Here is a 23,417-nt window from a genome sequence, read left to right on the forward strand (position 1 = left end):
TGGTCCTGCTTGGTACTATCAGTCCCACCTCCACAGCTGCTATTAGCCGCTAAAAATAGTCTATTACCCGCCGCTGGGTCCACCATGACATGTACGGGCTCTCAGTTACTGGCTGGACGCTTAAACGTCCCATGTGTCTGAGCCATGTAACTGGTCAGCGACTTACTCGGCATCCATCCTAGCGGCCAATCATCTCTGGCAGCCTTCCAGCGCACCCTCCCCCACCTGTGCCAGCACGTGAGGTTGTATCCGTTATGTAAGGAGGAGCCGCAGTCCCGTCTCTTCGTCCAGTACAACACAGTAGCGTCAGACTCAGGGGGGCGTGGTGTGGCGGAGCGTAGGTGAGGGAGTTCAGTTGGCGCATGCGCAGTAGCTCAGTCTAGCCGTGTGAGGCCAGATTGTACTTTGTATTGGTCGTTGTTGCTCGGGACAATGAAGCAGAATTCTAACGTACCGGCGTTCCTGAGTAAGCTGTGGACGTTGGTGGAGGACTCGGACACGAACGAGTTTATCACATGGAGTCAGGTAACCGCCCTGTGCGCTCATGGGCACGGATTCCATCTTGTGGCAGCAGGCCCAGGTGCAGACATGATGCCACCTACTACCAAGCCTTCTCCACACGCTGCCTGCCCGGGTTCTCCTCCTTCCCTCGGGGTTAGGTGGGAGTAGGTCACTGACACGTGCGATAGACATTCGTTCTACAGCTGGCCCAGCCTCACCCTGGACTCTCCTTCATTGTCCTCATGCTTCTCATCTGTGTCACTGGGCAGTTTTAGGAGACCATCTGACCCTGAGATATGTAGGCATCGTGACTGGTATCTAATCCTCTCAGAGGAGCTAAACCCACTGATCTAACTGTTCCCAAAATATGGCATGCCTTGAATGATGCCTGTACACTTAAGGCCCCTCTCACACGGGGGTTCCGTTTTTTCATCACTTCAGTCATAATTTTTCGCAAGTAAAAATGGATCAGTTTTTCTGTCCGTTTACATCAGGTTTCCATCTGTTTTTGTCTGTTTACATCCGTTTTTCATCTGTTCTTTTTTTTTTTCTTTTTTAACGGAAGAAAAATATGTTTTTCTTCCTTTAACCACCTCCTGCCCGCCATATAGTGATATGATGGATGCAAGGTGATTCTCTTGTTCTGGGAGGACGTCATATGACGTCCCCCCATTCTTACCGCTCATGCGCGGCTCAGGGAGCGCGCGGCGATTGACGGAGTGCTGTGTCCCTCGGACACAGCGGATCACCGATCCACGGAAAGAGCCGAAGATGTCGGCTCAGTCATGTGATCAGCTGTGTCCAATCACAGCTGATCACATGTAAACAGGGAAGTGCCGGTTATCGGCATTTCTCTCCTCTCGAGCTGTCGCGCTGACAGCTCGAGAGGAGAGCCGGTAATCGGCTTTCCACGGAGGAGACATGTACACTGATCATCAGGGCACTGATAATCAGTGTGCCTTGATGATCAGTGTAGCCCCTGCAGTGCTACCTGTCAGTGTCCCATCAGTTCCTTGTGTCAGTGCCTCGTGCCAGTGCCACATCAATGCCCCATATCAGTGCCTACCAGTGCACATCAATGCCACATATCAGTGCTCATCTGAGCTGCCATCAGTGCCACCTATCAATGCCTATCAGTGCTGCCAGTCAGTGCTATGTATCAGTGCTGCCTTTCAGTGCCCATCAGTGATGCCTGTCAATGCCCATCAGTGCCACCTACCAGTGCCTCCTCATCAGTGCCCATCTGAGCTGCCTTTCAATGTCACCCATCAGTGCCAGTCAGTGCTGCCTTTCAGTGCCCATCAGTGATGCCTGTCAATGCCCATCAGTGCCTCCTCCTCAGTGTCCATCACTGCAGCCTCATTAGCGCATATCAGTGAAGGAGAAAAACCACTTATTTACAAAATTGTATAACAAAAATTAAGAAAAAAGGGGGTTTTTTTTCAAAATTTTCAGTCGTTTTTGGCTTAAGAAAAAAAAAAACCCAGAGGTGATTAAATGCCACCAAAATAAAGCTCTGTCACAAAAAAATGATAAAAATGTCATATGGGTCCAGTGTTGCATGACTGCAATTGTCATTCAAAGTGTGACAGCGCTGAAAGCTGGAAATTGGCCTGGGCCGGAAGGGGGTATAAGTGCTCTGTAGGCTTGTGGTTAAAAAAAAAAAAACAGGTGTGGACATTAACGGATGTAAACAGATGATCATCCGTTTCCATCTGCTAGCCCATAGAAATACATGGGTTGTCCGTTTTTTTGGTCCATTTATATCTGTTTTTCAATTTACATCTGTTTTTATTCTGTCCATATTATTCTTCCATTAAAAAAAACAGGTTTTCTTGCGATTTAAAAAAAAAAGGATGCGAACATTAACGGATGTAAACAGATGATCATCTGTTTCCATCCGATAGTCCATAGAAATACATGGGTGTCCGTTTTTTGTCTGTTTACATTAGTTTGTCAGTTTACATCCGTTTTTCATCCGTTCTGCTTCATTTAACGGAAGAAAAATATGGTTTTCTTCTGTTAAAAAAAAAATAAAACAGATGTTAACGAATGCGGACATTAACCTCCCTAGCGGTCTGATTATGTCAATATTTCTGTGCTCAAAGCGGTCCATTGTTTTCAAGGGAAATATGTTTTATATTGTAGGCCTGTAATTCTTATGAATAACTCACTGAAATCTGTCCGCACAAGAGTCTAGTAAACATCCCGGGTATGATAAAACTTGAAACACGAAATCATAAATTATAATAATCATAAAAATTAATACATTTAATTCAATAATATAATCAAACCAAAAACACTGAAATTTGAAATAGAGTACCAAGTTTGCACATCACTGAGCTCAGTTTAAAAATAGTTTTCAGTGTCTGATGACGAATTTCCCCACAAATCATCACTCAGTTCTGCAAGTGGTTCTAATTTACTATCGCTGTTCTCTAGCTGGTCTAAAACTGCTTTTGACCTAAAGGGATGCTTTTTGGACGCCATGGATGTTTCTCAGTTTCCAGGCAGAAAGAACAGTAAAAATGCAGGCAGGGCACAGGACAAAGCACTAGGGACAAAATGTATGTGAAATGCTTTGATACAGTAATGTAATAAGATCAGATTTTAGTGTATTATGTGTATGTAAAATTTTGACATTTTTGAATCTCCTGCCGGTTCTGTCCCTTGTACGTCCCGATGCTCGCAGGGAATGGAACACGGAAGATGGATGCCGGCATCGGCCGGAGGACAGGGTGGGACAAGGTAAGTGATTTAGGGATCCCAGAGCAACACTGCAGTGTAATCTCGAATGTAGCTCAGGGTTACCGCTTCTGGTACTGAAACGTAACCCCGAGCTACACTCGGGAAAACCGCCAGAGGGGTTAAAGGATATAAACAGATGATCATCTGTTACCATCCGCTAGTCCATAGAAATACATGGGTGTCTGTTTTTTGTCTGTTTACATCAGTTTGTCAGTTTACATCCGTTTTTCATCCATTGTTTTATTTAATGGAAGAAAAATATGCATTTAGGCATCTAGACATGGTGAAGACGACTTGCTGAAGTTCACACCGAGCATCAGAATGGGGAAGAAAGGGGAATTTAAGTGACTTTGAATGTGGCAAGGTTGCCGTTGCCAGACGGGCTGGTCTCAGTATTTCTGATCTATTTTTTTGGTGGGGGGAGCGGGTTCCTGATTTTGACAGGTACTCTCCACTTTCTGCTATGATTGCCTAGGTGAGCCAAGTGGAAGTTCGCGCCCCCCCCCCTTTTCCCCTGCAGCTTTCTGGACAGGTCCCATAAAGCTTCGGGACCATTCACAATGCGCAGAGCTGCTTGTGCATGTGCAGTGGGCAGCCGGCTGTGAAGCCCCAAGCAGTCACAACCAGCTGCCCACAGTTAATATGTTGGGGTCCGAAAGCAGATTGTTAGGCTACGTTCACACTAGCTTTGTTAGTAGGCGTTTGGGAAACGTTTTTAACACTCTTCAAATGCCTATGAAAATTCTACACATGGCAGCACACAGTGCTGTTCACACTGAAGCATTAGCGTCGTGTCACAGCAAAATTGACGCCTCATGAAGAGTGAGGAGTTGAAGCCACCCATTCAAGTCTATGGTGACGCTCATCAAACACCACCTGGCAGGAGTTTGTGGGGCATTAATATCATTAAACTCCATTATAGGCATTTGTGGTGCGGTTTTAATGCTTGGAAAACACCTATCAAACACTTCAAAAACGTGCTTAGGGCATTTTGGGAGCATTAAAAACGCTTCCCAAATGCATGTCAAACGCTATAGGGGCGTTTGGCAAGAGTTAGAAATTGTTCAAGTGTGAACGGGCCCTTAAAGTGGAGCTGTATTCACCTCCAGTCCTGCGATGCGCTGTCCCTGAGCTCACTGCCTGGACACACACATCTTTACTGCCATTGGCTGGGCTGGGATGACGTAATTCCCGCACATGAACAGGAGTTCTTTCAAATCGGGCATTGCTTAGTTTGTGCAGTGAGCTGCATGGCTCACTCTACAGGGGTAGACAGGCAGGTAGGTAGCTTTACTATAGAAGAGGCAAAGCATGTTTCTTCTGTATAAAAAATCCTGCCTGTCCACCCTTTATTATTACCTAAAGCTGGACAGATGCAGGGCCCATAGTCATCAGATGGGGGAGATTGGTTAAGTAAAAGACAAATCTTGGCAGTTAACCCTTGCAGTGTGGGTGCAGCCTGACTGCGTGGGAGGATTTTTATTTTTCAAAGATTTGGACATTAAGTTCAGGTCTATTTTAAATTTTGTTCTTGGATTGTGGGAGGAAACTAGAGCACTAGAAAAAAGTGTGTTAAAAGCATTTTATTCAATGCAGCTAAAATCCAATGGCTTAAAAAATGCAGAATGCAGAAAAAAACATCTTGTTGCAATGTACGTCACAAAATGTTGAAAAATACACACTGCAATACATGTAAACCACCACACAGCACAACTTGCTACAAAAAGGCACGCGAGTGTACACACAACATGAATGTTTTCTGATGGAAATAAGCCTTTAATTTAAAACGTCTCATTTGTATTGATTTTTAGCTACATGCCTATTATTATTATATTTTTGTGTAGTGCTTTAAGAGAATGAAGGACCTCTCACCACCCTGGGCTCTCAGTGGTCCTTTAATATGTCCACGTGGATCTGGTAATGTTAAAGCCACTGAGAAGGCTGTCACAGATCATGTCCAGGTTTCACTAAATCTGAGAAAATAAATGGCCTGGTGATCGAGAAGTGTTTAATGTTATTGTGAAGCACACCTTTGCATTGATGCAGGGGCCAGCATTGGTAAATTTGCCTAGTGATCCTCTAAACTTTTCTATTTTCTGTGCTTTTTGTAAGCTTATTAATTTTATTTATTTAGAATGGTCAGAGTTTCTTGGTGCTTGATGAACAACGATTTGCAAAAGAGATCCTGCCCAAGTACTTCAAACACAATAACATGGCCAGCTTTGTGAGGCAACTAAACATGTGTAAGTAAAGTTAAAGACTGGTATGCATGCATCAATCATATAAAATTGATATTGCTTTTGTTTAAGACAGGTTAATGTTTTGTGCATCTTTTCGCTGCTAGTGTGAAACTGCTATTAATTAAAGTGAACCTCAATCGAATGGATGCAGATTGAGTGACATCAGTCCTAGAAAGATGTATAAAGTAGATTCTTGTCTCTTCCCCACGCAGTCTGAAAGTTGCTGATACCATGTTCCTAAGTGATATGATTTTCTACACTTTACAGTCTACCCTTTAAAAGAGAAGTTTTGGACTTGACTTAAAATAAAAAAAAAATTTATTTTCCTTTAGGCTGCATTCACACTTGAGCGTTTTGTAGCTTGAAGCTCCAAAAAAGCTCAAACTTAAAAAAATCAATTGTTCTTTATGGTGCTTGTTCACACCTGATTGTGCAAACAGGCACCATAGAGAACTGATTTTTTAATTTTTTTTTTGGCGCTTCAAGCTACAAAACGCTCAAGTGTGAATATATCCTTAGGTGGATGCAGCATTCATCCGGTGCTGCATCTGTCCCTGCCAGCTCTGCAGTGAGAACTAAGCGATCAAATGGGACTGTCTGTTTCTAGCTGTCTGCTCTGCACTAAGCTGTGGAGGGGTTGGGACTGGCTCAGGCTCTCAGCGGATCGCTGAGAGGGTGAGCCAGGTGCTGGTCCAGGCTTCTGGGTGGATCCTGACCATATGGTCGGGATATTCTCAGAGCATGGACCGGCTGAGTGATATCAGCCAACAGCGGACTTTAGCCCACTGTGGGCTGAAAGCAGGTCATAGGAGTGCAGAATGAACTGTACTCCTGTGACCTACAGGAGAAATATAGCCCAAATAGTTTTGGCTGTACTTCTCCTTTTTAAGGGCCTGTTCACACCATTTGTGTTTTGAGCTGTGTGAGCAAGCTTTGTGCTGTGCAGTTCCAACGCAGAGTCAAGGCACTTTGCCTTGTTTCCTATGACGTCCGTTCATGCCACAGCATTAGTGGGGTGCGTTGAATAAAATACTGCATGAATTATTTTTTTTCAGCACAAAATGTGATGCAAACAATTACATTACAGGGCTGCAAAGTTTGTATACAGTGCGATGCTCCAGGATCAGTGCATTGGAACTCTTCCTTCCAGTGCACGCCAGTGGCCATGCATTTAGCATGGCTTTTTGGTATAAGCAAGGCCCTAAAGTGCCACTCACTCAGGATTAGCTGGGAAAGGCTTTCTTTTTCATTTTTTAAAAGAAGAAAGCTGTTCACCTTTTTACAAGCAAGAGTTTTGTCCTTTTTTGACTGACCCTAAACACTCATTTATGGTAGTGGTGTCCAGTTTAGGTAAGCAGATGTATTGATAGAGGTTATAAATGTTACCTTGATTTTACAATATGAGATTATAGGGAAATGGCATGTGGTATAGTGTCTAACTACAGCAGTTTTGTTGTGCTTTAAGATGGTTTCAGAAAGGTGGTCCATGTTGACTCTGGAATTGTGAAGCAGGAGAGAGATGGACCTGTTGAATTTCAGCATCCATTCTTCATTCAAGGGCAAGATGAGTTACTGGAGAATATCAAAAGAAAGGTAATGGGAATCCTTGTTTAAAGTAAAACTTACCAGACTAGAAAACACTAGACACCACAAGATTAACAAAATGTCTTTCCCTGCTGCCGCTACTACAGTGGATATAAGAAATCTACACACCCCTGTTAAAATGTCAGGTTTCTGTGTTGTAAATAAATGAGACAAAGATTAATCCTTTCAGAACTTTTTCCACCTTTTTTAATGTAACCTATAAACTGTACAACTCAGTTGAACAACAAACTGAAATCTTTTAGGTGGAGGGAAGTAAAAATAAAAACGAAAATAACATGATTGCATAAGTGTGCACACCCTTAAACTAATACTTTGTTGAAGCACCTTTTGATTTTTTTACAGCATTCAGTCTTTTTGGGTATGAGTCTATCAGCATGGCACATCTTGACCTGGCAATGTTTGTCCACTCTTCCTTGCAGAAATACTCCAAATCTGTCAGATTGCGAGGGCATCTGTGCACAACCCTCTTCAGTTCACCCGACAGATTTCCGATTGGAGATCAGGTCTGGGCTCTGGCTGGGACATTCCAAAACTTCCATCTTCATCTGCTGAAACCATTCCTTTGTTGATTTGGATGTATACTTTGGGTCGTTGTCATGCTGAAAGATGAAGTTCCTCTTCATGTTCAGCTTTCTAGCAGAAGCCTGAAGGTTTTGTGCCAATATTGACTGGTATTTGGAACTGTTCATAATTCCCTCTACCTTGACTAAGGCCCCAGTTCCAGCTGAAGAAAAACAGCCTCAAAGCATGATGCTGCCACCACCATGCTTCACTGTGGGTATGGTGTTCTTTTGGTGATGTACATTGTTGATTTTGCGCCAAACATATCTTTTGGAAAAGTTCAACCTTGGTTTCATCAGACCATAACACATTTTCCCACATGCTTTTGGGAGCCTTCAGATGTGTTTTTGCAAAATGTAGCCAGGCTTGGATGTTTTTCTTCGCAAGAAAAGGCTTACATCTTGCCATTCTACCCCATAGCCCAGACATATGAAGAATACGGGGTATTGTTGTCACATGTACCACACAGCCAGTACTTGCCAGTTTTTCCTGCAGCTCCTTTAATGTTACTGTAGGCCTCTTGGCAGCCTCCCAGACCAGTTTTCTTCTCGTCTTTTCATCAATTTTGGAAGGACGTCCAGTTCTTGGTAATGTCACTGTTGCGCCATATTTTCTCCTCTTGATGATGACTGTCTTCACTGTGTTCCATGGTATATCTAATGCCTTGGACATTCTTTTGTACCCGTTCCCTGGCTGATACCTTTTTAACAATGATATCCCTCTGATGCTTTTGAAGCTCTCTGTGGACCATGGCTTTTGCTGAAGGATACGACTAAGAAAATGTCAGGAAAGACCAACTAGAACAGCTGAACTTTATTAATCAGAAGCACTTTAAATGATGGCAGGTGTGTACACACACGCACAATTTCTGTTATTCAATTGAGTTGTACAGTTTATAGGTCACATTAAAGGTGGAAAAAGTTCTGAAATGATTTATCTTTCTAATTTTTTTTACATCACAGAAAACTGACATTTTAATAGGGGTGTGTAGACTTTTTATATGCACTGTACTTTTTGTGCTATAAAGATTGTATGTGTGCCTCCACCTTCCCACAAAGGACTGTGTCTGAGCAGTTCTCTAGGCTTGAGTATTGTTGAGGACAGGGTTCCCACTTGGCTGCTAATGTTTTTCATAGGAATTTAATAGGAAATTAATCTAAAAGCTGATTTCTCTGTTAAAAAAATATTTTGATCATTTGTTATATTTTAAAAAATGGCCTGTAATGATAGATATCCATGTGTAGATGGTGCTCCATTTGGTAAAACTTTTAGTTTCAATCATCCTGGGTATCACGTGTTGTGAATTATTACAGGTAAGTTGTTTACACGTAGCAAATGTCCAGAAAGCCTTTCTGAACTCCAAGTTCAGCTTTAAGGCTGCATTTTTCCCACAAAGACAGAGTGGAGGTTCTGTTTAATTTTCATACAAATACTGGTCTTTAGAAAGTTGCCATTTCTGTAGGAGCTTCTGCAAAGTCAGGGGCATTGGCAGAGAAATATTTCTTGGAATAGAGGCATGATGAGGTACGAGTGGCACCTACTAGTTATAGCTTAGTTTATCTGATAAGTTTTGTTACCGGTACATGTTCACTAGAAATAAAAATAGTAAGATTTCACACAAACATTTTTAATAATCATAGGGGCTTGGTTGCTTGCTTCTTGTATAATTTTGATCATGTGTGTGGGTTTTTTTTGTTTTTTTGTTTTTTTACACCAGGTATCCTCCACAAGACCTGAAGAAGCTAAAGTGAGACAGGAAGATATATCTAAAATTTTGAACAGTGCTCAAAAAGTTCAGATGAAACAAGAAACTATTGATTCACGACTGTTTACATTAAAAAGGTATATGTTTTGATAATAAGTCTGTGCTATTTATAGAAAATTGTGCATGTGCTGCTCATCTTAACTTTTCCTAATTTTTAATTTTCTTCAGTACTATAAATGTTGAAATAGTGGTGGTTTCAAGTAAGCACATATTATGAGTTGTCCTATCCCACTAAAGTAACCCTGTTTGGTAGCAGCAGTGGAAACCATCCTGCTGGAAACTTGCCAACTAGTAAGTGAAAGTGGATGAACCTATATGCTTGCTAATGTATGAATTGTTGCTCCTTCCCTCTCAGGGTAGGAATGATGATTAGCAAATCATATACTTTATTCCTAGTGTGGAATAGCTTCTTGTATTGGCTACAATACAGTAGGGAAAATGTATGGAGCTTAATGATAATGGGTGAGGCTTCATCTGGACTTTTGGCCATTTAATAAATGGTTGACATTTTACAGTACTGAAATATGAACAGGTGCTTCTACCTCACGTACCACATCCGACCGGCATTGGCTACTCATCCTAAATTCTTACCAAGATATTTTGGACAATTTCATACTCCCAGCTTTGTGGGCACAATTTGGGGATGGTGACTGCCAACCAGTTCACGAAACAAGGTCCATAAAGACATGGATGAGTGAGTTTGGGGTGGAATCCTGACCTCGACCCGACAGATCATCTAAAAGCAGTCGTTCCAATACTTTTGGCAATATAGTGTATGTATCAGTCCTGAGATCTAACCCAAATGTAAGGATCTCATCAGTTAGAACAAGCAGCCTGCTTATGTAATGCATTTTCTTATTCTACATTTCAATCAATGTTATATGTCCAATAATGTGAAAACACTCAATTCTTAAAGCTTGTGTATTTATTTATTTTTTTGTCATTCCAGCAACTTATTTATCTATTTTTCTTGCAGAGAAAATGAAGCCTTGTGGAGAGAAATAAATGACCTGCGTACCAAACACTCCCAGCAGCAGCAAGTTATTCGGAAGGTAAGGTTATTCTTTAAACTTTTTGAGAATATTGTTCTCTACGTGGGCTTCAGTATGTACAACCTGATCTTCTCTATGTCCGCTGTGCTTGCTTTTATCAGCACAAGTCACATGAGAAGGTAGGTGCATTTTTACTGTCTGCAGTCCTGTGGCTGTTTGTCTTCTACTATTCGGTATAAGAGTGCCACTGTAGGGAGCATCCTAAAATCTAGATATTAAACTGGTACCTCTATTAAAGATTACTTTGTTAAACTGGCTTCATAAATTATATTAAGGTACTGAGGTGTTTACACTGTATTTAGCTATCTGTAGAGTGTCTTATGCAGGCCATAGACGGGTCGCAAAACCGTCCGTTTAAAAAAAAAAACAAAAAATCGGTCGTTCAATAGGCCGACGTTACCACCATGGGTAAAAAAAAATCAGCCGATTTTCGTCTCGTCTACGGCCGGCATTTAATTACTTCTGTCCCTTGCAGAGAGCTCCGCTATTATATTTGACATGAAAAAGTATTGCGGTTGCAACAATGTATCCATTTCTGATACAGATGGTTTTATTTGGATACAAATAGATACATTGTTGCAACCGCAATACTTTTCATATAAAATATAATAGCGGACTGGAATTCTTCTTTCTTTTTTTTTTCTTTTCTCTTTTCTTTTTCCTTTTTCTTTTTCCTTTCTTTTCTTCTTTTTTTTTTTTTTTTTTTTTTTTCCTTTTTCTTCTTTTAGGTCACGGCTCATGCGCAGATTTTTTTATCGGTAAAACGATTGGCCGATTTGCCTATCATTGCTGTGGAAATCGGCTGATTTTTTTTTTTTTTTCCCAACTTTACCGATTAAAAAACAAAGTGCCAAAACCCCATAAATCGGGCTTTTTTTTTTTTTTTTTTTTTTTTTAGGCCGATTTTTGACCCGTCTATGGCCTGCATAAGACTTAAAGTATAACCAAAGGCAAAACCTGTATTATATTTTATATTTAATATTTTATCATTTTTATAATTTTTTATAATCACTTTTTGTTTTTCCGAAAGTAAAAGAAAATCCCAAATTTTGGGTTGTCCCTAGATCATAAATAGAGGGAAAATCATCCAATGTGGACACTAGCTCTGCTAACAACCAGGGATTCCCCACAATATAGAAAGATTTCTCGCTTCCTGTTTTGGCTATGGAACAGGAAGTGAAGGTAAATCTCCACAATGGGAGGCAGATTAAAAAAAAAAAATTACAAGGGTCAAAACCCTTCCTTTCTGTATCCAAAGTGTCTTTTTAGATTTACATTGAAAACTGTGTGAAGGGACAGCACCCAGCTATTTGTACAGTATATAGTCACTGTTTGTAATTATATGTTGAGGTAGTTTAATTGTATTGATATTCAGTATTGCTTTGCATACAATTCAGTAAAATGGTGCATCAAAGATTTACTGCTAAATTTACGAACTCAAAAATGTGCACACAGAGAAAACACCAATATCTTTTATTTATTGTATTACATTGCAGTATAGATTTGACATTGGTTCATTGTTAAATTTTAACGCCAACAAAAAAAATACAAGGTTAAACCAAATCTATTCTCTCTCCCTCTCCCTCTTCTTTTTTATTTATCAATGCCAGATTGTGCAGTTCATTGTGACATTGGTGCAGAATAACCGATTAGTGAGTTTAAAGAGAAAAAAGTAAGTTGTGTGTGGTGTGGTTTTTTAAAGATAGGTCTGTGATGTATACAAACTACTAAAGGCTTTTCTCTATTATAGGCCTTTACTTCTCAACACGCAGAGTTCACCGAAACCCACCATTTTACAGACAATGGTTAAAGAAACTGAAGACAAACATCATGTAAGTCTTGGTAAAATCTTCATTTTATGTGCAGGTTGTCTGTAGTAGAACTGTTGGATTGCAGAGCCATATTAGTGATAATACTCTTTGTAGTATGGCATATTTACAATGGCTACCTGTTGAATGTTTGATGTCTGCATTGCAAAACCTCCACATCTCTCTAACATTTGGTAGTGTGTGTAACTGAGCTTCTGCATGTTTTAAAGGCTCTGGTTCCATTTTATAAAGCAACAGTCTGTTCTTCTTTTTAAAGTAGCAGTGTGGGCACAATAAAGAGAACAGTTTGCTCAAGATGCATGAATTAAACATTATAGGTTTGCAATGAGTTTAAAAGTAAACAGATTCTAAAATGCTTTTCACCCATTGGTGAGCAAAACAGCATGTTGTAGAAGACAGGTTTCACTCAGTGGAAATAAATATTACTTTCACCTATAAAATTTAGAATCTAGTTGGTCCAGTCTAGGAGCCTCTAATGTTCAGGCTGCACTATCCTTCCTTTTTTTTTTTTTTTTTTTTCCATAGATGTCCTAAACAGAGCAGCTTGAGGTTGCGATGTTGTGTGCTAGATCTCTAATCTAGATGAACTAAAGAATTGTCAAGCTACACTTATTGAGAGCTTATAAAAAGTGCGATATAGGAAAAATGTTACTGTATGAAAATGAAACCCAGATTGTTTGTACTTGTTTGCACACTTTAAATGTCACAGCTTCCAAGTAATATTCGCTTATATCATATACAAACACTCAATCTGTTTTTATCAATAATATGATTATATATTAAAGCTTCACTTTTCAAAATACTTTGCAGATGACCCATAGGGGAGAAGGCTTAAACAGAGGAGAGATTTCTGATGATATAGTAATTTATGATATAACTGACAAACTAGAGGAAGAAGGAGAGAGAAATGTACTTGGGCAAGAAAATTGTGATCATTCTGACACACTGAAGTAGGTGAAAATTTGCTTTGAGTTTCAACACTGTTAAATGCTTTTAATACTGAATTAAAGCAGAGTTAAACTCCACAATACTTGCCTTTCTTCAATGATCCGACGTAATGCTCTGGCTTCTGCTTAGCTTTTCTTGGGAGCTGGCCTTGGGGTGGTTCTCATTTGCTGGCACAGAATGACATCTCCTGTGCATGTGCAAGAGTGCAATCATCCCCGCAGACAGATGCTATGCTAGAATGTAGAAGCGCAGCTCAGTGAACATTTCACAGAAGATTGTGAGCAGGCAGGTAGGTTTCTTTTATTGCAGATAAGACCTTGCATGTCTTTTCTGCAATAGTCTGGATTTTTCCCGCAGCACTTCACAGAAACTTCTCCTAAAACTGACAAACGACATAAAACCAATCGTTACTATTCCGTACTCTTACTCTTGGACCTGTCTGCTGCCTTTGATACAGTTGACCACCTCCCCCTAAAAAAAAAAAAACAATTTTCTTGGTCTCCGTGACTGTACTCTCCATTGGTTTGCATCTTACCTATCTCACCGCACCTTCAGTGTCACTTACAACTCTACTTCCTCCTCTACTAGTCCTCTCAACATCGGGGTCCCTCATCGTTCTTACCTTGGACCTCTCCTATTCTCCATCTACACCTCTTCCGTAGGTCAGCTGATAACCCTCCCATGGTTTCCAATACCATGCATATGTTGATGACACACAAATCTATCTCTCTACCCCTCAGCTCACCCCATCAGTTTCCTCACGTACCAGTGATTTACTAACAGACATATCAGACTGGATATCACACCACTTCCTCAAACTCAGCCTGTCCAAAACTGAACTCATATTATCATCCTCTTCCCCCTGATTCCTCTGTCGAAATCAATGGCACAACTATCAACCCGTCCTCACATACCAGGGTGCTAGGGGTAACCTTGGATTCTGAACTATCCTTTCAGGCCCACATCCAATCCCTGTCCAAATCATACCGTCTCAACCTCTGCAATTTCTCCAGAATTCGCCCTTTTTTTAACCAATAACACCACAAAGCTTCTATGTCACTCCCAGATTATCTCTTGCCTCGAACAATACAACTTCCTCCTCATTGGATTACTTTTACATAGGCTATCCCCCCGTCAGTCCATCATGAACTCTGCCAGACTCATCCACCTTACCCAACCGTTCAGTATCTTCCACTCCTCTCTGCCAATCCCTCCACTGGCTTCCACTCGTTCCATGAATAAAATTCAAAGTACTAACAACAACTTACAAAAGCCATCCACAACTCTGCTCCCAGCTACATTACTAACCTAGTCTCAAAATATCAACCAAATCACTCTCTTCAGTCCTCCCGAGGCCTCCTCTCTACTTTCCGTGTCACCTAATCCCAAGCTCGCCTCCAGGACTTCACCTAAGCTACTTCCATCCTATGGAACTCCCTACCCCAATCTGTCTGACTATCTCCTAACCTATCCACCTTTTGGACAATCCCTGAAAACCCTTCTCTTCAAAGAAGCGGATCCTGCATCTAATTAATACTGTTTTTACTTTCTCCATCCGCTCATCCCCCCACAGCTATTACCTTTTTGTATCACTTGACCCTTCCTAGATTGTAAACTCTAACGAGCAGAGCCCTCCGATTTCTCTTGTACCAAATTGTATTGTAACTGTAATGTCTGCCTTCATTTTGTAAAGTGCTGCGCAAACTGTGCTATATACAGCATCTCACAGAAGTGAGTACACCCCTCACATTTTTGTAAATATTTCATTATATATTTTCATGTGACAACACTGAAGAAATTACACTTTGCTACAATGTAAAGTAGTGAGTGTACAGCTTGTATAACAGTGTAAATTTGCTGTCCCCTCAAAATAACTCAACACACAGCCATTAATGTCTAAACCACTGGCAACAAAAGTGAGTACACCCCTAAGTGAAAATGTACAAATTGAGCCCAAAGTGTCAATATTTTGTGTGGCCACCATTATTTTCCAGCACTGCCTTAACCCTCTTGGGCATGGAGTTCACCAGAGCTTCACAGGTTGCCACTGGAGTCCTCTTCCACTCCTCCATGACGACATCACAGAACTGGTGGATGTTAGAGAACTTGCGCTCCTCCACCTTCCGTTTGAGGATGCCCCACAGATGCTCAATAGGGTTTAGGTCTGGAGACATGCTTGGCCAGTTCATCACCTTTACCCTCAGCTTCTTTAGCAAGGCAGTGGTTGTCATGGAGGTGGGTTTGGGAGTAGTTTTATGTTGGAATACTGCCCTGTGGCCCAGTCTCCGAAGGGAGGGGATCATGCTCTGCTTCAGTATGTCACAGTACATGTTAGCATTCATGGTTCCCTCAATGAACTGTAGCTCCCCAGTGCCGGCAGCACTCATGCAGCCCCAGACCATGACACTCCCACAACCATGCTTGTCTGTAGGCAAGACACACGTATAATCCATGTCCTTAGTCTGCTTGTCTTCAGCAAACTGTGGGCTTTCTTGTGCATCATCTTTAGAAGAGGCTTCCTTCTGGGATGACAGCCATGCAGACCAATTTGATGCAGTGTGTGGCATATGGTCTGAGCACTGAAAGGCTGACCCACCCCTTCAACCTCTGCAGCAATGCTGGCAGCACTCGTGCATCTACTTCCCAAAGACAATCTCAGGATATGACGCTGAGCACGTGCACTGAACTTCTTTGGTCGACCATGGCGAGGCCTATTCTGAGTGAAACTTGTCCTGTTAAACCGCTGTATTGTCTTGGCCACCGTGCTGCAGCTCAGTTTCAGGGTCTTGGCAATCTTCTTATAGCCAAGGCCATCCTTTTATGTAGAGCAACCATTTTTTTCAGATCCTCAGAGTTCTTTGCCATTTTGAAATTCCAGTGACCAGTGTGAGAGAGTGAGAACAATAACACCAAATTTCACACACCTGCAATTTGTTTCCAGCAAAGAGTACTGTTAAAGCCAGCTGTCAGCTGACGTCAGAGTTGGTGCAGGCATCCCAACAATATTATCGGGATCCACCAAGATGCCTGACTGGCAGCTTGCTCAGTTTCTCTGCTCACTCAAATCAATGCTGCAGCTATCTATGTGAGTGCAAGTGTGTGGTGTGTTTTTTTGTTTTTTTTTTTTTTTTTCTTCTTTACACTTTTAATACTACCACATACATAGAACTTTTAGTTAACAGTTTAGGGGATGGTTCTTTTTAGTCCAGAATGACTGTACCTCATAGATATATGCCCATAAAGACATGATTTGCTGAGTCTGATGTTTAATTTGAACTACCTGTACAAAGCCTAGACTCTAACCTCATTGAACACTTTTGGGGATGACTTGGAAACCTGATTGTGGGCCAGGTCCTCTACATTTACCTGACTTGGCAAATGGTTTTTGACTGAGCACAAATTCCTACAGATTCTGGAAAGCCTTCACAGAGTGCACACTGTTATCACCACAAAGGGTAGGACAGCTGCATAATCATGACCATGGTTTTGGAAAGCAATAATCAAGAAGCTCATATAGGTCTTATGGTAAGGTGTCCACAAACCTTTGACCATACAGCATATTTATTTAGTTCTCTCTCAAGACAGCGCTCTAATTTGAAATGACTCTTTTTACCTTAAAGAAACACAACTTACAGAGACACAACAGTAGTGGCTGCCCCTAGCCTCAGTCCAGACTGCACCTATATAAGTATGCAATAAAGTGTATACCAGGAGTTCAGCATTTTAACGCATTTGTTTTTTTGTCCCCCCCCCCCCAGTGAACGTCTTTCACCTGAAATAGTAATAGTGGAGGATGATATTGAGGATGATGATGCCTCCATTCTGCCAGAAGTTAGACATTCAGAAATGATTGGTTCACTGAGCCCAGTCCGAGAAGACATCTCAAGCCCACTGATGTCTGGTCCTCTTCAGCTTAATAACCAGTCCTCGCTTACTGCAGAAGACCCTGTCACCATGATGGATTCCATACTTAATGAGAGCGGTGTTATTTCTCAAAATATTAATCTCCTTGGAAAGTTAGTACAATATATGGTTTGTCTAGTGTGATATTTTTGTCTACTGTGGAGAGAGCCATGTAAAGCTAACTTTTGTTTTAACTTTGCAGAGTTGAATTGTTGGATTATTTAGACAGCATTGACTGCACTTTGGAAGACTTCAAAGCATTGTTGTCTGGACGTCAGTTCAGCATAGACCGAGATCTCCTGGTTGATGTATGAAGCCATTTATTTCTTTTTCAATTCCACAGTGGTTTATTTTGTGTCTGTGGATATTTTTTCTATTTCAGTTAATTTTAAATTTGATTGGGCTTATTTTCTGCTTGCACATTGTTCTCTGTAATGAGATCTTCTGTACATCCCTCCCCCTTTTTTTTCCCACCTTTGTTCCAATAGGGAGTAGTGGATATGTTTCCAATGGAGGAGAAATCTCCTCTTAGACAGTTGTCATGGGAAAACGTGTCCCCGTTGTAAGATGTCTCCTCTATTCCTGTTCTGGTCACAACTCAAAATTTTACATTTCCTCTCACTTTCATACACTGTCTGTGACATTGGTGATCATAACAGTGGGAGAGGGTGAATCTCCCTAATGGGAGCCCAAACAGCAGTATAAACTGACAGTGGTTCTAACCCCTCACCACTCGGTTCCACTAAGTGTCGCATATACTTAAAAGTGCTAGTCAAGTCACTTTGTTACTTTTTTGCCTACATAATAAAGCTTACCTGTAGGTAAAATTAATATCTCCTCGGTTTTGGAGATTTTCGGGTTTTTCATATAGCAGTGCTGCGCTCTAAATAACCATGCTGTTCTTTCAGAGCACTGCCGTGTCCCGTGATGTCACCACGGCTCAGCCAGTCAGATGGCCTGAGCTCGTGAGCTCGGAAGCAAGACTAGGTGAAGATGGGAAGCCTCTACAGCGGTAACAGCATACTAGCACATTATGCCTTTACCTTGCAGGGGATTTTCTTTTTTTTTTACGCAGTTTACTACCGCTTTAACATACTGATAATACAGAGACACCATTAGGTGGTCTGTTTATCAATGTTCCCGACCAATATTCACCCATTTTTGTATGGTAGCATAGCCCTAGCCACATCTCCCCCCCCCCCCCCCCCCCCCTTTTATCCAGGTAACTGACCTGTCATTTATTGAATTGTACCTTGTAAAACCTAGCATGAATTGTTTGTAAGATGCATCCTCTTGATACGTATTTTCTGGCCATGATTTTTGTGATAGCTAAAAGTTTAAAAGAGAAGTATAGGCTTTCAAGAATAGGTGAATGCAGCATTGGTCCAACTCTTCATCTGTTCCCCGCATTTTGAATGGTCTCAGATAGCCTTGCATTGCACCAAGATAGTGCATGCACTACTTTTGGAAATGCACAACAACCTGATTGTGTGGTAGTTTTTGTACCATACGATCTGGTGCAGGCAGACGCACTGCATTTGCAGCATGCATTTGGGGGTGTCATTAACATTGCATTGACACCCACTGCAGATTGCAAGAGCTGTGCATTTTAAACGCTGTGCTGGAAACACGCACAGGTCGAGGGGTTCTGTACCACGCTCTAGTAGGAATCGAGTTTAAGACTGAGAACCAAGCAATCAAAGACCGCTGAGCACTTGCCATTATAGCTTTGGCAATACTTTTTTCCTAAAGCTGAGAGAAATATGAAGACAGTTCTTGCAGACCTCTGTTTGAAAATACTAGTTGATTGGGCATCATGGTCATCTATAGGTTTAAATACTTCACTGGTCTTGAAGGAGTATGTAGATGAGGCGTTGCAGATCACATAACTTTTTGTTTGTTTTTTGTTTTGTTTTTTTACTTTAGAAGTGATGGCAGAATCCTTCTCTCAAAGTCTAGGTTTGCTTTTTTTTTTTTTTTTTTTTTCTGTCAGTGTTGCTGTTGGAGAGCTGTCTTACTCCCTTTCTGGTAAAACACTCTCGGCTAGACAGGAAATGAGAGAATCTCTCCTATACACTTTAAGGCCTGGGCCAAGATTGGCTTAGCCCATGATGTTCTTTGTTATCAAACCCTTCTGTGTCCCTGCATATTGTTCAGAATCCTTTGTTTGAAACATAAATGTGCTCTCTTCAAACATTTTGCCTTGTCTTTGTAGACAAGTAGCTTCTATTTAGCGTAATGGAAGTTCCTACTTCAGCCTTGCCATCCCTTCTGATCCTTGGACAACCCTGGATTCCAACATGTCCTGGAAGTAACGATGGCTGACTGTCTATTGAAACAACTCCATACATTGTTGAACCACAAGAGTGTAATCCCTTTTTATGATTTTATTTACGGCCTCTCATGCAAATCTTATTTGCATCAAGAGGTTCTGTTGCGGATGGAAGGTACAATCAACCTCTTTGCAAGTAGTATTCTCATATTTATATCATGCATTCCTGTTTTGTTTTAAAGATTGTGGTTTTTATAATTTTATTTCTCTCCTTTTGATGTAGTTGGAAACTAAAGGAATTGAGACAAAAAACAGTGACGTTCTTCCAGGACCAGCAAATTGCAATGCAGATGGTGTGAAATCAGGTTTGTCTTGATAAATTTGTTTTAAACGGCTTGTAGTCCTTCTTTGTCCCTTATTTTTTTTTCTTTTAATGGCTTCAAAAATTTAAGGTTACTTGGTTTGTTAATGAACAACTATAGTGTATTTGAAGGTTGTTATTGTAAATTTTACCCATAAGGACTCACCCCTACCAGCTCCCCTACAAGTTCCATCTTCTACCAAAATATTCCTTCAGACCTGTTCCCAAGTCCTTCATTGTGTGACCCTGCGTGTGCGTGCATGTGCTACTTAGGAGTTCTGTTGGGATAGGTGAGGACGACTTGCTCCAGTGCTGTGACTTGCATCAGATGTCCTGGTTCACTTTCTTAAAAGGGAATCAAGGATAGGACAGAAGTATCTAAGCCATAACACCTTTTATTATAACTCAAATTTACTCTGATAAAGTACATGTTTGGGACAAAGTCCATCAAGCCCCCTCAATACAAGCAGCTGGGTAGGCACTCACCACCCCCCCCAAGGGTCCTTACTCAGTGCCTTCGAAGGCTGCAGCCTCCTGTGCTGCCTGCAGTCTAGCTGGTCAACTAGTACAGGCTTCGTGCACACAAATGTTCCATATATTTGGTATGTACCCTGGAGGAGCAGCCCATTTAGGTCTAAGGGTTATAAGTGTGCAGGTGTGCAAAGCTTTGAGGAAGGGAGTCCGTCTCCCAAAACGCATCAGCTATTTCAACCGGATAATTGTTCCACAGGACCCCTGTTGTCTGGGACTGAAAGATTTGGTTCCATGTCTGTTTTTATGGTCCTTTTGTGAGTATGCACTTGTCGCTTATTTTAAAATAAATAAAAAAATTTTACCATGGTAATGCACGAGGAGAGTGCACCCTCTTGTGTTTTTCTTTTTGTCAGTGTTGAGATTCTCCGATCTTCAGAGGGCTGTACCTCAGCAAGTGACAGACACCATGTTTCACTGTGGAGCATGAAGATTTGAGCACTGGTGTTTTTTTTTTTTTTTTTACTTTTGAGTTGCTCTAGGAGAGCTGGACAGGGCCCTAGAAGGTCCTTAACCCACCAGCAGGACCGGTATCTGTTCCTTTGTGTAAGGAGGAACAGGATGAACACTGCCAGAGCCCTACAAAATGGTGTGAATGTCTCTGATCAAGCAACATACTTCATGAGGGTGGCCTGCGGGCCCTGTGCTCACTGCCTGGCACTATAGAGCTCAATTGGCATTTGCCATTGAACACCAGAATTGGCAGGTCTGCCATTGGCACCCTGTGCTTTTCACAGATGAGAGCAGGTTCACCCTCAGCACATGTGATAGACATGAAAGGGTCTAGTGAATCCGTGGAGATCGTGATGCTGCCTGTAACATTGTTCACCATGACCGTTTTGGTGGTATGTCAGTGATGGTCTGGGGAGGGATGCACAGACCTTTGCAGGCTAGACAATGGCACCCTGACTGCCATTGGGTATCGGGATGAAATCCTTGGACCCATTGTCAGACCCTATGCTGGTGCAGTGGGTCCTGGGTTCCTCCTGGTGCATGACAATGCCCAGCCTCATGTGGCAAGAGTATGCAGGCAGTTCCTGGAGGATGAAGGAATTGATACCATTGAATGGCCACCACGCTCGCCTGACTTAAATCCAATAGAACACCTCTGGGATATTCTGTTTTGGTCCTCCTACGCCGCTGGGTTGCACCTTAGACTGTCCAGGAGCTCATTGATGCCCTGGTCAAGATCTGGGAGAAAATACCCCAGGACACTATCTGTCATCTCATTAGGAGCATGCCCTGACATTGTCAGGCATGCATACAAGCACATGGGGGCCATACAAACTACTGAGTACCATTTTGAGTTTCTGCAATGAAATTACAGCAAAATGGACCAGCCTGCTGCATCATTTTTCCACTTTGATTTTCAGGGTGTCTTTAAAATTATCAACCTACAGAGTACTGAATTCAATTTCCATCAAACGATGGGGCATCCTTACGTTTCTAACACATTACCCAGTCCATATCAGTATAGATATCCAACATGATATTTTCCCCATTGAGATCTGATGTGTTTTAAAAGTGTTCCTTTTAATTTTTTTTTTAGCAATGTATATTCTCCACTTAGCAATTCCTGATTGAAAGCCCTGCATTTATAGTTAAAGAACTGTATTGCCCAAAGCAAATAATAAATGTCTGCATGGAAGGAACATTTTAAACAAGCTTCTTGGATGCTATGAGTAAAAAACTGTTGGAAGATGACACACATCTTTTAAGCATTTGTTGTGGTAAACATAAATGAAGATATAGGTAGTTATTAAAAGTATTATTTTAATAACTGTGTCATTTTAAAATGTTCCTAATTGTGTGTGGTTTATTTGTAGATCAACAGCTTGTACAATACACATCCTACCCACTCATGGCTTTTCTGGATGGAGACACTGGAGGCTTCACGTCCGAGGTCCCATCTGCCAAGGCAAATGATATGGACAATTTTCTAGAATCTAGCCTGGATTCGGAGCCCACACAGAGTAAACTGGTGCGTCTAGAGCCCCTGACTGAGGCTGAGGCTAATGAAGCTACTTTGTTCTATTTATGTGAACTTGCACCTGCAACTCTGGACAGTGACATGTCTCTATTGGACAGTTAAATACCTGGGATACTGTATGCCTGTATATATTCATCAAAATGATGAACTATTTATTTGAAGTATCATTTTGGTACTGTTTTTTTCCCCTCATGTTTTTGCAATTTTTAGACACTGTGCAATTTTATATTTCTTGTTTATGCACAAAATAATCTGCTAGGATTGTTTGCATTTTACGGACACGTTATTTTAAACAATGGTTTAATAATCTAGGTTTGTTTTATCTTTTGGCTACTTTTTAGTTGTAGACTCTCACCCAAGCTCCAATAATCCATGTTGCTTTCATATGTAATGTATATACACCTGATCTGTGGTGTACACAAATTCCTAATCCTGTGAAACAAGCACCAATAAAAACTGCACCTTCCTTAAGGCCAAACACACCAAGCATCTTGTTATGCTGGTCTGGGTTGTCATCACATTATGAAGTGCAGTGTGCCTTGGTCTGCATCAGTATTGCATTTAGCAGGTAATACATGTATGTATATAAACAGTATGCTGGAATTACAGTATATATGTAGACATCTATGAAAAGTGAGCTAGGAACAAAAGTGCCTGTCCTTTTTAGTGTGTGTTTATTTCGAGGGACCAATGAACATATTTTTGTTCAGTTACGCAGTGGGTCTTTTATGTAAACCCATTCATGCACTACTCTCTAAAGTTTGCTTTATTATGGCCGTGACATAGTTTACTTCAATAAACAGATCTGACGATCCTCTTCCCATTTTATTTGTTCAAAAAAAAAGTTGTTTTTTTTTTTTTTTTTTGTGATTATACAATGCAGATGTAGGTCTCTGGCATTAATTAACAAACCACGGCTGGTGAAGTTGTTATATCTAGCTAAAAGCTGAACTCTAGTCATAGGTCAAGAACAGTGCTTTTACCCCTCTCCAATATTTTATTTTTTAATAAAGTGGCCTACTTATACCAGCCTTAACCATCTGTCATTCCCATTTCGGTAAAGCCAGTCTTGCTGCTGGCCCCTCATGCTGTCACTGTAATCCATGCAGTA

At 41.2% G+C, this 23,417-nt stretch overlaps 1 protein-coding gene across 1 annotated transcript; it reads left to right on the forward strand.

The window, feature by feature from the left end:
- The first annotated feature begins 355 nt into the window (after positions 1-355).
- HSF2 (heat shock transcription factor 2) lies at positions 356-23,123 on the forward strand. Its single transcript, XM_089685353.1, has 12 exons — positions 356-525; positions 5,384-5,492; positions 6,955-7,082; positions 9,373-9,497; positions 10,397-10,472; positions 12,083-12,144; positions 12,223-12,304; positions 13,112-13,251; positions 17,008-17,265; positions 17,355-17,460; positions 19,708-19,789; positions 22,143-23,123. Exons 1-12 carry the CDS (start codon positions 433-435, stop codon positions 22,406-22,408), a joined length of 1,527 nt encoding a protein of 508 aa, XP_089541479.1. The 5' UTR covers positions 356-432; the 3' UTR covers positions 22,409-23,123.
- The last annotated feature ends 294 nt before the right edge of the window (positions 23,124-23,417 follow it).

Source organism: Staurois parvus, unplaced genomic scaffold, assembly GCF_062004578.1.
Source record: "Staurois parvus isolate SC_StPar_1 unplaced genomic scaffold, SC_StPar_1.0 ptg000372l, whole genome shotgun sequence".
Lineage (NCBI taxonomy): Eukaryota > Metazoa > Chordata > Amphibia > Anura > Ranidae > Staurois > Staurois parvus.

What these genes read in the sequence shown, in the direction of transcription:
- HSF2 (XM_089685353.1), top strand. Translation starts at nt 433, where the DNA reads ATGAAGCAGAATTCTAACGTACCGGCGTTCCTGAGTAAGCTGTGGACG. An exon ending in AGCAGCAAGTTATTCGGAAG is followed by an intron (nt 10,473 to 12,082) that starts GTAAGGTTATTC and finishes TATCAATGCCAG; the next exon opens with ATTGTGCAGTTCATTGTGAC. An exon ending in AATATTAATCTCCTTGGAAA is followed by an intron (nt 17,266 to 17,354) that starts GTTAGTACAATA and finishes TTAACTTTGCAG; the next exon opens with AGTTGAATTGTTGGATTATT.